Source organism: Sinocyclocheilus rhinocerous, unplaced genomic scaffold (genome assembly GCF_001515625.1).
Source record: "Sinocyclocheilus rhinocerous isolate Xijiao unplaced genomic scaffold, SAMN03320098_v1.1 scaffold697, whole genome shotgun sequence".
In the NCBI taxonomy this organism is placed as follows: Eukaryota; Metazoa; Chordata; class Actinopteri; order Cypriniformes; family Cyprinidae; genus Sinocyclocheilus; species Sinocyclocheilus rhinocerous.
Genome location: NW_015664033.1, coordinates 720,208 through 737,556, shown reverse-complemented (window position 1 = coordinate 737,556; position 17,349 = coordinate 720,208). Strand labels below are relative to the sequence as shown.

The following is a 17,349-nucleotide window of genomic DNA, read 5'->3' as shown; positions in this document are numbered from 1 at the left end:
TGAATAATTTATGAATGGAGCTTCATTTACCTTTACTGCAGTCATTCCTTCACATTTCCCTCAGTGGCCGTAACCTGTTCTCTCCCTTTTTCCTCTCTCCGTGCTCTCTGTCGATATAGTGCTGTTGTCTTTTATAGGCGTATCTGTCCTTACAACCAACCCCCATCCCAACGGACATACACACCCCCATCCAGGCACACACACTTAACAATGATTTCCCCTTTTAGTGAGAGCCTTTTTATTTTTTTGCATTGTCAGCACAACTTTTCCCCCCTAGTTTCCTCTCAGTTTCAGTTTTTCCTATTCATCGTTTTATTTATTTACTCCTTTTGTGTTCCTTATAGTTATTTATTTCACTATACAAGCCTGACATATTTAAACACCTTGCAAAAACGGCACTGGTTTAGCTAATATTAATATGTTGGGAGGCCCAGACAAACATAGTGATGTTTTGATGGTGTAGCAGAGCCAAAGTGTTTCCACTTTTGAGGATTTAGTTGTGTATAATTATGAGAACTACTCGGAGAATATTGATTGTAAAAGCAGTGTAACACCAGCACAATTGTGGGTTGAGTTTTTACATTATTATTTTATAATTACTTTATATTATGATTATTATTAGGTTTATTTTTGTATTTTATTTATAACTCTTCAGTTTACTTCTGTTATAAAACATTGTTTTGCTCATTTTCATTTCCAATGCTTATACTGCTTTAAATGATTAACTGAAACTCTGTCAGTGGTGCTGAAAGCAGAAACCCATTAACTGTCTCAATTACATTGTTTCATATGATTCAGCCTCTTTCCTTCCAACAGTTCTCATATTCCTGTGATCTTTGTTTCAACAGTTAATCACAGGGGGACATAAGGGAAAGCAAGAGGGAGAGTGAGCTGAGGAGAATGGATAAGAGTGGATAAGTAATGAGGGAAGACAGTTTGACAGATATGTATGGAACAGCCATGCAGCACAGGAAAAGCAAGAGGAACAGATATAGTTGAGTTATTGTGAAAGCAAAAAGAGACAACACCGCAAAACATTTGTCTGTGAAATCTGACCCTTGTCCACTGTAAAAAATGTTTTGCTAGGCAACAGTAAAAAGTGCTTCATGTAGTAACTTGTTTTATTACATTTAAAACCCTTATTTAACACGAGGGAGTCAATGTGCCTACATTAGGTCACACTAACAAAAGTAATTTTTAAAGGTTAAATCAGCTACAAATGGCATGTTACCACAGAGACCCCAAGAGAAAAAGATAATAGCGTCCCTGCTCCATATTTCCAAAATGGGACGTTTTGATTGGAAAAAGAGAGCCAGGACTCATTTGTTTCACTATAGCTATGAAGTAGAAACATTCAGTTTTTAAAGCACTTGCTTAGTGTAATGGAATGAAAACATGAATATGCATATGAGAGGTTATGTGAAACTAACCCTTTTTAGGAAAATTTGACGATTGCACACTCAAAACAATTACACTTTTCTGGATTTTACGCCTGTAACCAAGGTTAATACTGTACACAGATTGTATTGAACGGTCTGCATAACATTAGCACTGCCCAGAGAGCGACAGTGTAAGAGTTAATGCTCTGCAGTCTTTTCTCCCTATTTTGTGTAGCTCAGCAAATAATCGTTCTGCCTTTAGCTTTTCTCCCTCTTCCACCCACCCTTCCTCTCGCTCTCGTTTTCTTCCTCTTCCTCTTTCTATTAGATACGCTGAGAGTGTGGGGAGGGGGGTGGCTGTGAAATGTTCAGTCATTTTCATCTCTGTTCGCTGTAATTGAGCAGAGTGTTTTAGTGAATTGAGGGACATGAGAGCTGAGTGATGGCAAAAGACGGAAAAGGAAAGATGGGTGGGCATTGCAGAGGAGGAGGGGTCTCTTTCCTGTTTATTATGGGACACCTGAAGTATATTGAACTCACTCCTTTATTAAAACGCTTATCCCATATACTTGCATCATCATTCATCTGATTTTGTATGTTTGCTAGGGCCGTCATTTTGACACCGTTTTATGGACAGGCCCTCTCTTTTCCAAGCCCAATGAGTAGACTATACCATAAAGGACCTTAGGTTTATGATATTCGACAATGGTCTTATATTTGCAGTTTCTTCCAAATTTCAATAGGCTTTTGAAAAAATCTGGATTGACATTGCATTGCACAACATACACTTAAAAAAGTTACAAAACTGGGGCAGTACCATTTAAAAGGCACACCTTTGTATGCATTTACCCCTAAATGGGTACGTATTAGTATACTTAAATGGTACATATTTGGCTCTTTAAAAATAAAGGTTCCCAAAGGAAGTTTTGCAGTAGAACCATAGAAGAATGGCTTGGGTTCCCCAAAGAACCTTTCAGTGAGCAGTTCTTAAAAGAACCTCTTTTTTATTAGTGTGAAGAACATTCGAATAATCTCCATGAATGTTAAAGATTCTTCATGGAACCATAGACTCCAATAAAGAACCTCTAAGCATATAATAACTTTTGAAAAGGTACCACCCCGTGACAGCTTTTGTACAATTTTCCCTGCGGTTGTACAGAGCCATTAGTAACCGGTGCAAGAACTAAGGATGTGATGAGTTAAAGACAGGTTACTTTGACCAGTCTGATACTGTACTCCCTCCCCCTGCTCCTCTATGCTCAGTTCGGTGTGTGTCTCCTCTTTCAAAGGGCGCAAGGGTGGGAACAAGTCGTCAAACAAAGCATGTTACAGCGCAGACATGACTTGTCCGTCAGACAGCGAGAAAATAGTGATAAACTGCGGGGGGATTCGGCACGAGACGTACCGCAGCACACTGAAGACGCTGCCTGGGACGCGCTTGTCCTGGCTCACGGAGCCAGATGCGTTCAGTAACTTTGACTATGACCCCAAATCCGACGAGTTCTTCTTTGACCGCCACCCCAACACCTTTGCTTTTATCCTCAATTATTACCGCACAGGGAAGTTGCATTGTCCCAACGACGTCTGCGGTCCTCTCTTCGAGGAGGAACTCGCGTTCTGGGGTATCGACGAGACAGACGTGGAGGCTTGCTGCTGGATGAACTACCGACAGCATCGGGACGCCGAGGAAGCGCTGGACAGCTTCGAGACGCCCGAGCCGGACCTGCCAGAGGACGACCCGGCGCTAACGGGTGGTGCGGACGGGGATTTGAAGAGGTTGTGTCTACAGGAGGATGGCCGCAACCCCAGCTGGTGGAGTACCTGGCAGCCGCGCATCTGGGCGCTGTTTGAGGACCCCTACTCCTCCAAATACGCCAGGGTGAGTGAGTGCACCGGCATCTTGTTAGTCTGCTTTATTAAACGTGTCTGTAGCAGTTTGGAGCTCACTCAATCGAACTTTTGATACATGTTCAGCTAGTATTTGACTGGATATTTCTCGTGCACATGGAATTATGAGCTGGTTCGAAAGAGTCGCAATAGTCCAATCACTGTCGCACTTGGCACAAGCTGTACACTTTTGGAAAGTTTGTTAGCTGCGTTCGGAGAGAAAAGACTCGGGTTCGTTATGTGGGGCGTTTCTTTGTCACTCTCTCTGATAAATGCAGTATTTTGTCTCGCTGTCTGTCACTGTCTCCACGCGCATTATTTGTCGGTGAATGCTGCGTCTCGAGCTCTAAGCATGCGCAGTCGCCTCCTCAGCACTTTGTCTCGCTTTTTTTAACTTACCTTTTTGCTTCTGCTTCTAATGTAATTATAACCTCACTTGAATGTTGAAAAGAAAGTTGCTTTAATGGTTTGAAGAACGTTGATTCTAAAAAGTTGATTCTAATTCGTCAGTCGCAGCATTCAGCGATCAAATATGTCATAGCTGTGGTCGTGTTCAATCGTGGTCACTACAAGTAAGCTAATAAAATGTTTTCCACTCAAATCAATATTTAATGTTCATTTAGTTGCCGAATAAGTGTCTCGCAAGACGAATAATTATCAGTCAGACGGTAATTATCGCAAAAGTGAACTCTTAATTATGAGACACGCATTCATATCTCAACCGCCAGTCATTGCGCAGGCGCAAAGTGTTAATACATTTCGCTGTTGTCCATACTGCAGAACGTTACCTGGCAGACCTCTACGATATTGGACGTCACAGGGCATTTACCCTGACTGAGGTGGGCACTATTGAGTTTTGGCTATGAACTGCGTTACCTTGTAAACTGTGAATGTTTTTTTTTTATGTTAGAAGAATGTTTTTCCCACTGTTCCTGCTTTGCTGGAACAATTGTGCCTGACAGTAAGCATGCTCACAAACGTTTTAGCTATTTTGCATATTTGATCACGTAAATTATGTGACCCCCTAAAATGCTATAGGTTTAACCAGGCACTGTATTTGAGAAAATTCTAGCTTACCAAAGCAAGTTACTGGTGTCAGGTTGTGCTTAGGTATGTATCCACTTTGGAAGCACAGGATCTTCACGGTATCCCGGGAACTACTGAGTTTCCCATGGGTCTTACTTTTAACTGAATCAGTTTCCTGCTTACTCGGCAGAAGCCCTGTATGTCACTGGCACCACAATTACCCGATAATCTCTACATCCATCTCACATCCAGACCTGAAGCTTAAATTAATTTTTTTTTTCTGGGTGCCACACTTGGGATCCCAATTTTGGGATAATGAGCATAATAAGGTCATATGAATTCATAGACTTTACACAGATTGCAGCCCAATTAGACGCACCTAACTTTTTTACTTGCCTTTTTAAATAAGTAATCAAGATTTTAAATAAAGATTTTTTTTTTCCTGTCAGACAATAATCTTTTTTGTTATATAGCTACAAATCTATAGCAATTTTAGGAAACCAAAGTCACTTACTAACCCTTGTTGGTTAAGCTGGAGCACATGAAAGGCAGTTCACCCTTTGCCTCTCAATACGTCATTTACGAGCTAGTGAACAGCGACCATTTATCTCCTTTATCAGCGCAGGCTGGTTATTTAAGATATTTATCTCCCGCGGCACATCTGGGTCAATAGATCATAGTCATGAGCAGTCGATACACACTTGCTTTCTTGAAATGAGCCCAGGGTTCCATTTAACTGATCAGTTTTCGATTGCATTTTGGGTTGCATTTGATTGCAGAATTGCTCTTAATGTGTTTGAAGTGTCTCTGATTGTAAGTTACCCAGCTCTTCTCACAGTTCTCAAGGGGAGGGAGAGATGCCGTCATCGTTTTACTGCGTCGTCATTGAATGGAGGTCTTTTATCAACAGTGACACGCATAGTGTTTTATTAGCGGGCTGCTGTATGGGTGCAGGGCCTCGTGCCGGATTGCTAATCATCACTTACAACCTCCATGTCTCTTTCTCTCGCTGTGCTATAGCGTAACACTGCGGCGTCTCATACTATCTGACTGCATGTTGATTTCTGCTGCAGAGCAACCGAATATCAGCAACAGAGGCAGAGCCTGTGCATCTGTTTGTGTGTGCAACTAATGCTGTTAGTCACTTTTTATAAATCTAAAAGTATGCAAATTGCATGCAAGGTGTGTGTTATCTCAATTTTTGGTTACATCTTTAACTGATTCAATTTTCATTTCAAGCACTTGTTAAGATGGCGAAGGTGTCTTCAAAGTACATGCTGACTTTCAAAAGACTGTGGCGTCAGGCAGTATAACATAAATAGCATGAGTATTTGAGTTGATCTATGAAGGCAATACTGGGAGCTGTATCTCTCTCTGGTTAAATCCCTGGTTTAAATCGGATGATCCAGTGAGCCTGTACATAGGTGAAGAGTTGCAGCAAACCCTGGCTCCTCAATGGCCAGATTAAAGGATTCAGATAACAGTTAACTACATTTACCAACCTACAGTGCCATTTTATTCAGGTGTTTTATAACTTTTTGATGCCATGAACTACCAAATATGATGAATGGATTGCAAGGGGCCCCTTCCTAAAACATACAAGACAAATAGATTTTGATGTATAAAAACACAATTTATATTGTAAAAAAAAATTATAAATCTGGAAAATATTTACTTAAGTTCACAGTGTATTTTATTTTATTTTTTTATTTATTTTTTATTTTTTTATAGTGAATTATTTTATTTTATTAAATTGAATTTAATTTACAACTTATATTGTGAAAAATATTTTATTTTATTTTAAATTAAAATAAATGAATATAAAATATTATCTGAAAAGTATTTACTTTCTATTAAGTTGACACGGTATTTTTTCTACCCATAATAAAGTTAAATTAATTTAATTTACAACTTATTTTGTATATTTTATTTTATTTTATTTTACACACTTTTGTGGCTTCCTGGGGTCCCCGAGCTCTAGCTTGAAAACCACTAATCTAATTGACAATTGTCTCTGTAGCGTAAAGATTTGTAATTTATGTGTGATGAACTAGAACAGAAGGTGCATCACCTGGAGAGAAGATGCAAAAAACACTCTACACACTGGAGTTGTATGACAGGTTAATTAAAAAAAAAAGCAATGGAGACCACAAAAATAAAGCATCCTCAATGACAATTACACGAGGAGCAAATGCACAGTATGCAGAATGATCGGAATTGCTTTACTGTTGTTCAGCATCTCAAGCTTGTAGTCGAGCACATGTTGTATGAGCGGATGGATAACAACCTGCGGGTGCATAGTCATTCACGTGCAAAATCCTATTCGATAAGGATGAACAACTATTAAATGAACTACAGAGCTCTTGCAGCGTTTCTTAGCAACAGCCCGTAGTCAAAATAATCCCACTTTGCAGTGCTCTGTGTATTTTGTTCCCACGCGTAAATAATATATTTGCAGAAAACCTTTAATTAACGTCACAATTCACCTCGCCTCAGGTAAACGGTCCGGTCTGTATTTAGAAATGTGCGTTTGTTTTGACACTTTGCATTTTTCATAATACTCATCACTAAATAATTGCCTTTACATGCGTAATGTTTTAGTAGATCAACCCTCAATCGATGGCTGTGTCACAAACCCTAGTGAGTTCCCTACTTAGACAGCATTTTTGTGTATCATATCGGCCTGCATGCCTATGTTTGTTGCCAGTACTATTCTAATCTATTTTTATTCTAATCAAAGTAAGTGTCTTAACAACAGCAGTTCACCTTACCGATATTTAGTTCTCTGCATGAATAATATTCCATTTTTAGGTGTAGCATTCCTGCAAACATTTGATTATCCTTGTCTAATAGACAAATATCATGAAAAAAGAATATATAAACAGAATATATAAAATATATTTTTTACCAACACCCCATTTTAGCTACAGCATACCTGCAAACATTTGATCATCCTTTATCTAAAAAACAAATAAATAAATTGGGGGAAGATTTTATGGGAAAACCAGAGGGAATAAGTCTGGGAAAACCAAAGAAATAATTCTGGGAAAACGGGAGAGTAAAGTCTACTTCTATTCTAATCAAAGTAAGTGGCTTAACAAAAACTGTTCACCTTACCAATATTTTGTTCCAAGTATGAATAATATCCTATTTTTATGTGTAGCATAACTGAAAACAGTAGATCATCCTTATCTAAATGACAAATTAACAGACGAATGATAGACAGACAGACAGACGGACAGACAGAAGATGGACAGATAGATAGATAGATAGATAGATAGATAGATAGAAGGGGGAAGATTTTGTGGAATACCTGGAGGAAAAAGTATGCATTGCCAATACTTCTGTTCTCTAATGTTCTAATCAAATTAAGTGGCTTAACAAAAATTGTTCATCTTACCACTATTTAATTCCCAGTATTAAAAAAAAAACAACATAATTTTAAGTGTAGCATAGTGTGCATTCGCTCGAACTGATTTGCTGAAATCTAAACAGGGACGATAATAGTAATAAACGATAATAATTGTGCATTAGTTCCGCCCACTACCGGAGAAAGCAGCAGTTCTTAAAAACTGAAGAATTCCAAAGGAACGCTGTTATTTTGACAGGAAAATACAACAAAGAATATCATTTACATGTAGCGCATCAATTCTCTCTCTCTCTCTCTCTCTCTCTCTCTCTCTCTCTCTCTCTCTCTCTGCGTGTGTGTGAGACACACTAGAGTTTACGGTACGTCAAACACAGGTGTGCTGCGCATCCATTCAGATGAACTGAAAAATATCAGATCGGTTGACGGAGAGTGAAACTTTGAAGCGTTCAATCAGAGAGTGTTTATAAAATCTGAGAATGTATTAGCCATTGGCTAATATTAGACATCATTTAGTTGCCCAGAGTGAAGATTTACTCGCAATGTAGAGGGTTGTAGAGGGAAGATTTTGTTGGAAAACTGGGGGGGAAAATATATTGTGTTTTGGTTTTTTTCAGCACTTACGCTGGATTTCCCAATAGCACAAATGTCCCATACCCATCTTATAGTACTGTCTCCCCGCCAGGTGTTTGTAAACAGTTAGCAACACTGAATGCTGAATAGTTGTGCCAAAAATAACTGAACATAATTAAATGTCAGGACTCCAGGGACCTGAAACTATTCGAAAAGTGTGTCGCTCCTTGCGTGTATTGGCAAATGAATATTACTCCTTGCTTCTTTTGCAACATTTGATTTATTCATTGCAAACATGTTTGAAGTGCATCCTCAAGGGCCGCATAGACCACAGCATCCCTCTGTGTACAACACATCGAGTGTGATCGGATTCCTTCGAATGCTTTCCTTTTAACCGCAAGCTTTTTCTTCTAAAATGGGCTTGTGTTTATCAGTTCCTTAAAAGTATCAATTACCTTTTGTGTTCCCTGTAATGATCATGCTCATTTGTAACCAGACTTTGTCTGGCTGTAAATGTTTCTTTTCAGATGAGACCGCTTTTGGCATGCATGAACACACCTCCAATCTTCCCCCACTGTTTCCTTTCTTCTACTTTTACTACATCTCTTAAATATAGTAAGAAAATGAGGGATATGTGGGACAAGATCTCACTCCTCTCAGTAACAAGCAGGCCTCTTCTTTCTCCTGTACTGTTCATTTACACGGGCAGCGAAAGCTTAACCGAACCACCAGGGCGACTTGGGTTTTATGCAGTATCTGTACCGCACATGTCTTCTGGCCACACATTGCAGCAGCAAAGTGCATGATAATAAAGCTTATTGAACCAGTCACGCTGAGACCAATAAATCGGTGAATGAGAGGTAGAGCGGTGGATGCGCTTGAATCTACAGTCGCAGTGTGCTTTTACCCCCTCCTTCACTGGCCGCTGTCCAGCTCGCCGGTGAATGAGTCCATCTGAGTTGCAGCGTATTTGCTTTTACAAGGCATCTTTTCCTGGCTCGAGGCATTTTGTTTGCTTCTGCCTTTTCTAAACTAGACTACATCAACATCCCAGTGAGCCGGTCATCCACCCTGAAGTCTAGTCAGCCAGTGAGCTTGTACCTCTATGGTGCTTTATGCGGTGCAGTACTCCTACTTTGCATTTTAAATAGGTGTTGAAGACCAGCCGATGCCAGAGCCAACGACTTATCAGTGTGAAACCACCTACTTTAAGGTTTTTTTCATAGCAAGACCATTATACTGCCAAAATAATCATAGGATGCCCAGTGATGTCCAGAACTCCTCATTTTGGTCAAATTCTACACCACTTGAGCTTTTTTTGTTAACTGGGCAAATGGAAAACCCCGTTCCCTTGAGCACTCGATGGTCACAGGGGGACAGTCGGCTAAAACCAGAGAAGAAAAGCCTTGTATTTCAACAATACACACCTCCCAAAGGTCAATGTGGGTCCAACGGGACGTTAACGCTTCTGACCCACAGACATCATTTTTATTGTGTCTAGCAGCCTGCTTAGTTTACAGGTCAAATGCTGAATTATTCTTACCGTTCCATTCGGGAGACTCAATTTAAAATTTATTTTAATGGCGTTCGTCATTAGCATGTTGATAAGCTAGCATTAAAAATACAAGGTAAAAACAAATATTAGGTAAAACAATCCATTTTCATTGACACTACTATAGGCATTTATTCTTTTATTTACTATACTTTAGTTCTATAGACAATTACTTTTATTTAATTTTTTTGTAGATTTGTTGTTTATCCACCTTATTTTTTCAATGCAGTAGTAAGCTTTTTACTGAGAATGTGCAAGATGTCTTATTCATTAGCTGATATAGGTAAATAACTAGTGTAACCAAGAGTAATAACAAAGTAAAGTAAACTGTAAAAGTGTAAAAAATGTAAAAATTAGCAATTAATATGATAACAGTTGCTAGTTTGCAATATCAGCTAAAATAAACAGACGTGGCTGGTATTGGAAGCCACATTCAAGTAAAAAAATAACTGCACCCACTCTTATGTTAAAGGGGTCATATGATGCGATTTCATTTTTTCCTTTCTCTTTAGAGTGTTACAAGCTCTTGGTGCATAAAGAAGATCTGTAAAGTTGCAAAGACTAAAGTCTCAAATCCAAAGAGATATTAAACCGCATAAACACATTTCATTACACCAAATACACAAAATAATGTTCTTTTTAGCAGCATCATATGACCCCTTTAAAAATAAAACTTTTTCTCAGCTTTTCCGCCAATCTTGGATTTTTTTTTTCCTTTGTGCAGTTACTTGTCTTTTTGTCTCTGAATTGTGTTTTATTGCGTCTAAAAATAAATTTAAATTTTTTGAATCATGACAAAAAGCCATTTAAGAGAACTTTACTGCACAAATACTACACTTAAAAATAAATTTTGTCCAAAAATCATCCATTTACTGACCCTCAACCTGTATGACTTCATATTTTTTCTGAGGAACATTTCTGTGGAATATTTATACAATGTTTCAACTGTTTTTTTCCCCCATAATTTGAAAGCCATTAAAATCCAAAACAACATTGGACACCACTGACTTTCTTTGAGAGGACAGAAGGACATATTTCAAAATGTTTCAAAGAAAGTCATACATGTTTGGAACGACAAAAACCGACACGCACTCCCAGAGTGACAACATCTATTTGGATGTCTGTGCTCATGACACTTGAAAATATATTCATAACAGTCACAAGGGGGACTCTGCAGTCTCTCATGCAAACACCATATATGACACACACATACAGATTATTTCTCTCTTTCTTTCCACCCCCACCCCTCCATTTCCCACCAAATCCCTTGCGTTTTCTCAGGCACACTCCCACAAAACTTCATTTTTGCACAGGGCCAGAGAAACTGATCTATGACTGGAAATAAGAAAGAGCATTAGTAAGGGAAAGAAAAAAGAAAGAGTTAGTGAAAGAAAGAATAAGGGAATGGGGGAAGGGGGAAACCATGTTGCTGTAATGTATCATGGCACTTTTACTTTATATATAGTATATCCTTGTTCTGTCATGTTAATCCCAATAAGACGCTGCCATTCCATTACACACACACACAAACACACACACCAGACTATTAGTATGAAGCAATTTTTTTCCCTGCCGGTTTTAGATAAACCTTTTCCCCATGGATGTGGCTAGATTGCATGCTCGTGTGTCTGTGTGAGCGCACTGGAACCGAAGAGAGAAAGAGCAGCGCTCATAAGATGCTGATGGTGGTAATACTGCAGCATGCTGGATGGAGGAGCAGGAAAGGGAGAGGGGAATTGCAAATGAGAAATGAGGGAGTAAGACTGAATGAGAGCAAAGATAAGGTGGTAAATGTAGAGACGAAGCTCTTGCTGGAGAAACAGAGAAAAATAAATGATAGGGAAAAGACTAAATGGGCACTGGACAGTGAAAGAATAAAGATGGCCGACATTTGTTAGCTGAAATGCATGAAATATTTGTTTACAGGTGCACGCAGCAGTTTTTTTTCCCATGTTCCACAGGCTGATGTTTGCCTTTGGATGTATACTGACGACTACTGGTGTGGATTCTATGGAAGCCTGATCCGCCACTGAATAAAAAATTAAAAAAGGTAATTGCGACTTTGTATCTCGCAATTCTGACTTTTTGCATGATACAAACTTGCAACTCTGACTTTTTTTAAAGTTTCCTTTTATATTTCACAATTCTGAGAAAAAAAAGTCAGAATTGTGAGATATAAACTTGCAAATCGGAGGGAAAAAGTCTCTCAATTCTGACTATTTTTAGCAATTGAGAATTTATATCCCACAATTCTGACTTTATAACTCACAATTGCACGTTTTTATCCCACAATTCTAACTTTATAACTTGCAATTGCAAGTTTATATCATGCAATTCTGAGGGAAAAAAGTCAGAATTGTGAGATAAAAAGTCGCAATTACCTTTTATTTTTCATTCAGTGGTGGAAACGGGCTTCTATAGGATGCAGCATAACACACAAGCAAACATTGTCAATTGTAGAAATGCTCTACTCCAGTGGTTCTCAACCAGGGGCAAACTTCCAGTGGGGCCCCAATAAGTCCAACAATTATTTAAATGTAGTTGTATTACCATAATTTTAATTAAAATGCTAAAAAACTAAAAATAAAGATCTACAACATTACACTGAGCTCGTATTTTGGAGGTTATTTGCTTCTTTTACAATAGAAGCAATGGAGCTGCTAGTCTCAGCCTCAGACGTCACGTCCACAGGAATTATACAGGATTTCCGGGAGACGTGTGTGTCACAAGCTGTCTAATGGTCTTCTTGTGAAGGCCGGTGAGGAGACCATTACTAATAGTCCACCCTGCTGGTGATAAAGGCATGAACAAGTTTCACATCTAATTATTGCAATGTTTTTGAGATGATAGTATGCTGATTTAGGTACTGCTTTGACATGACTACTGAAACTAAGATCTGTCTCCAGAATCACACCAAGATTCCTGACTTGATTTTTAGTTGTTAGTGGGACTCCGCATGTCATGGACGTCCACTTAGACTTATGCTCTCCTATACTCACATAATAACCACTCCTTTCTAAGTATGACCTGAACCATTTGAGTACTATCCCAGAAAGCCCGACCCAGTTTTCCAGTCTAGTAGTATGTTATGATCGACAGTGTCAAATGCAGCACTGAGATCTAGTAGTACCAGCACTGATATTTTGCCAGAATCAGAAATTAAGCGAATATCATTTATTATCTTAATGAGTGCTGTCTCTGTGCTGTGATGCGGTCGGAAACCAGATTGAAAATTGTCCAGGTATCCATTTGAGTTTAAGTATTTGTTCAGCTGATTAAAAACTACCTTTTCATTAATCTTGCCTATAAAAGGAAGGATCAACTAAACCCTGGATATTCAAAAGTATGTGAAATATTTAAAGTTTGCGGCATAGAATCTTTCAAATACACCGGTCTGTTATTGTGGCGACATTTCCACGCCCCGAAGCGTGACGCTGAACGAAACAAACTGATTGGTTGTTTGACATGTCGGTCAAACGGCCTCATGGGCGAGCCTTGGCCAATGAAAGCCACCATGGATTCCAGGGGTGCTTCTCAATATCCCTCCTCGTTTCCTCGCTCCTCTGTCCTCCATCCTATGACCAGGAAACCGATCGAGCTCAGCCATCTTGTAGGACATCTCAATTCTCTAATTGCACCGCGAGGAGGCGAGGATCGAGACCAGTCAACAATTTGATGAGCTCCCAGGAGACTCGTGATGTGGTCACAGTCAGCTAAAAGTGTAACCTCACAGCGCCCTCCAGGGGTGCTTCTCAATATCCCTCCTCGTTTCCTCGCTCCTCTGTCCTCCATCCTATGACCAGGAAACCGATCGAGCTCAGCCATCTTGTAGGACATCTCAATTCTCTAATTGCACCGCGAGGAGGCGAGGATCGAGGAATGAGGTGGCTTCCTGAGGAGCTATGAGCGAGGATACACAGAGTCTTTTCCTTGCGTCCTTCCCTCGCATCCTGAAGGGGTGGAGCTAAGACGCGAGGAAAGGAAGCAAGGAAAGGAAACGAGGATGCACAAATAAGAATTGAGAAGCAGCCCAGACCTTCAGCCATCAGTCTGAAGGTCTGGCTACGCGAGACTATGGAGCTGCATATCAGCTAAGATTTGAATAGCGCCTTGATTTACGGAGGGCCTTAGGGTCAGAAAGCTTGAGAACCACTGCATGATTCGCTATGAGCCATCATTAATTTCAATATAATCTCATGAGCGAAAGTGTCCAATAACAGTTACTGAGATAAAATAAGTAGAATTTGGCCGGTCATGTGATATCATGTCTTAGAATGTCATCTTTTATTGGTCTACTGGAGTTCATCTAATGTGGCTGGACATGATTTAAACATATAAAGGTGAACAGTACTTTTTACAGTTTTTCTGAATTGCTAAAACACATTTCTTGAAACCATCACTCATTTTCTCAAAACCTTAAACACAAATCCAAATACTCAAACTAAATTCACGAAACCTCTGACTCTTCCATCAAAATCAAACAATCACTGCAAACCATTTCACTTGCACTCAAAATCAAACAGTGCTCTCAACACACACACGAGTCAATAAAATAAACACTACAGAGCATTCATTAGAGAAAAATGGAGAACACAGCATCCAGAACATTACAGAATTTGGTTCAGAGATTGGGGTTTAGTGTTTTAGCAATTCAGAAAAACTGTAATAAGGTAAAAATAAAAGTAACAGTACGTATTTAAGACAGCTTGCTGATGTTTACTGAAACTAAGGAAAGATGACCACAGTATGAAGTCTGACCATCTGAATGCCCCAAACCTCAGTCAATAGAGCTGGGAGGCCAGCTAAGAGCAGCAAACTAGACAAGTTGAGGTATGTAGGAAAACAATGTCTTGTGGTGTGTGAAAGAGTTCTAAAATAATGACTTTTGACTTTAAATTGCTATGTGTGTAAATCAAAGGTGTTTGTATGTGCACTTCCACATCTGGGTGTTTTTTCTGCCATAGTTGTGTATGCATACATCTAAGAGAAGTTTGTGCATCTATGTGCATTTGGCACTAGCCACTGCATGTTAGCTTTTAGCATTTTCTCAGAGTGGGGCTCTCACGTGGATTAAGGACAAAGGGACAAGCACTCTGTCATCCCAGCTAATGGCATAGAGTACAGAGAGAAGGAGAACACTGCCAAACTACAGCTCAGACAGAGAGAGAGAAGTGACATGCAAGGAGGAGAGAGAGTTAGAGCGATAGAGAGAGATCGGGAAGGAGTGATTACTGGGAGCGCAATGATGAAGAGAGGAAGGGAGACGGAAAATTTGCAAGGACAAATGTGTGTAGTGTGCTGCAGTTATCAGGATCGAATACCAAGCAGAAAAAAAAATGCTGTGCTGCTTAATTCACCTTGATGGAGTGAGTATGTGTGCAAAAGAAGCAAGGAGTGTGTGCTTTTTGTGTATGTCAGGGAGTTTTGCATGTGTGTTTTCTTTGTCAATACTTCAGATGTGTAGTACACGAGCAGTTTTAGACAAAGAGACTATTTGTAGGTCCTTTAAGCCAAATTTCTAATATGACAAAGACAATTCAATTACACAATAAAGTGAATAACAAATATTTAAAAATTATACAATAATAAAATACATTAATGGAGAGAGATTAATAATATATATGAGAGAGAGAGAAAGGGAGAGAGATACAAATATATTTTGAGTACATATATGTATATATACTAAATGTGTGTGTGTGTGTGTGTGTGTGTGTGTGTGCGTGCATTTTTGTGACATATGAGGACACAAATTTATATAATGACATGGGTATGACATAGGTATTACAAGGCGAAGGTGACTTATGAGGACATTACCCCATGTCCCCATTTTTCAAAATGCTTATAAATCATACAGAGTGAGTTTTTTTGAGAAAGTAAAAATGCACAAAGTTTCCTGTAAGGGGTAGGGTTGGTGTAGGGCAATAGCACATACAGTTTGTACAGTATAAAAACCATTACGCCTATGGAATGTCCCAACAATTCACAAAAACAAACGTGTGTGTGTGTGTGTGTGTGTATATATGTGTGTGTGTGTGTGTGTTATTTTAAATATTATTATTATTATTATTATTATTATATTCTCTTCTCTACATGTTGTGGCATCAGCATGTCTAAAGGGTCCTGGGGAATGTATGCTATGAATGGATATTAGAAAGAGAAAGATAGAAAGTGTGAATCTGGTGGGAGGTTGAGTCACTCTCTTGTTCTCCATTAGGCTGAGAACCTCAGTGTTTTTATCAATGAGATTCAACGTGTCATTCCCAAACAAAACACTCAATAGTGTATTGTCTCTCTTTCACTCTGTCGTTGTCTGTATCCCCGAGCTACCTTGATCACACTACATCAACTACTGTTATGCAATATACTCATCTTCAGTCTCAAAGGTTCATCTTTTACTCTCCCTGAGCTGTCAATCACCACACCACAATCCACACTCGCACCACAGACGTGTGAGGATGTTTACTCACACATATGCACTCTATACTACACGGATACAAGGATTTTGTACAAGATGCTCTTTGGATCTTTGTTTTGGAGAACATGATCATCAGGTTTTATTGGAACTTGTGGAACTGATGCAGCTCGAGTGCTGCTAAGGAGTGCAAACCAAACACTAAGACGTTCTGAATGTTTCACTCAAATTGTTATTCTGAGAAAATTTGCAATTACATATTTTGAATTAATGCAAAATGCATTTCCACTAGTGCTCTTAGACTTTTAGACCTCACTATGAAAGAAGTAATGTGGTGTATTGTTTGATTATGTCTGTATTTGTAAGAGCCGCTGTGTCTGCTGCTTTTCTTATGCACTGATTTGAGAGGGTTCATTCCATCCTGTCAGTCACTGACTGTAATTAATCTGTTAAAGTGCTGAGCTGTGTGTTTGTGTGTGTGTGTGTGTGTGTGAGACATAATAACATCTGGCTGTATGCAATATTATTCCATGCCTCTGCTGAATGAAGCATGTTTGCTAAGATACATATTGATGTAACATAAGAGTGTTGAATTATATTGACCAGTGTTATAATGAATGTCAAATTGGTTTTGCCTTGTAAACACTTTGAACATCAGTTCAGTATTTGCTTTAAATCAAACAAGAATAATTTAACCTGTACATTTAAAGATATGTACAAGAAAAGTATTAGAACTAAATGAAAAAAAGGCAAAAAAGCCATTAACAATGATTGACAATTACTTTTATGTTCACATTGTACTTTAAATGTGTTTATTTTTCTTGTTTCTGTGCAGTAAGTGTGCGCTTTGAGTGAAAGATTAGTCTTCAGGTCTTCAGTTTGTTTGTTTTTCTGTTCACTTGGACCATGGGCTCCCCTTTAGCCTTCATTTATTCCAAATGATATGTACTTACCAAGTCACTGTATGCTGCCATTAACGTCTTGTTAAATTTCCTTTAGCCTCTGCCCTTTATCATTACTTGTGTCCGTGTGTTGGTTATCGGGGGATCCAGAGAACACACGCCGCATGACCTCAGTGCTGGTGTTTGCTTCTGTCTGTTATTGGACTAAACTCCAGAATCCTGCACTCATAAGGCATGCCAGATAGTTGTTG

The 17,349-nt window shown here is 39.0% G+C and overlaps 1 protein-coding gene across 12 annotated transcripts in view; it reads left to right on the top strand.

The window, feature by feature from the left end:
- Window positions 1-2,620: 2,620 nt before the first annotated feature.
- Window positions 2,621-17,349, top strand: part of LOC107729449 (potassium voltage-gated channel subfamily C member 1-like) — a 63,118-nt gene continuing 48,389 nt past the window's right edge. For all 12 annotated transcript variants that reach the window (XR_001638578.1, XR_001638579.1, XM_016539949.1 and 9 more), the window contains exon 1: window positions 2,621-3,258. Coding sequence is in view for 10 of the 12 variants with exons in the window: in XM_016539949.1 (XP_016395435.1) it covers window positions 2,635-3,258 (624 nt within the window). In the remaining 2 variants the exon portion in view is untranslated. The remainder of the gene's footprint in view (window positions 3,259-17,349) is intronic.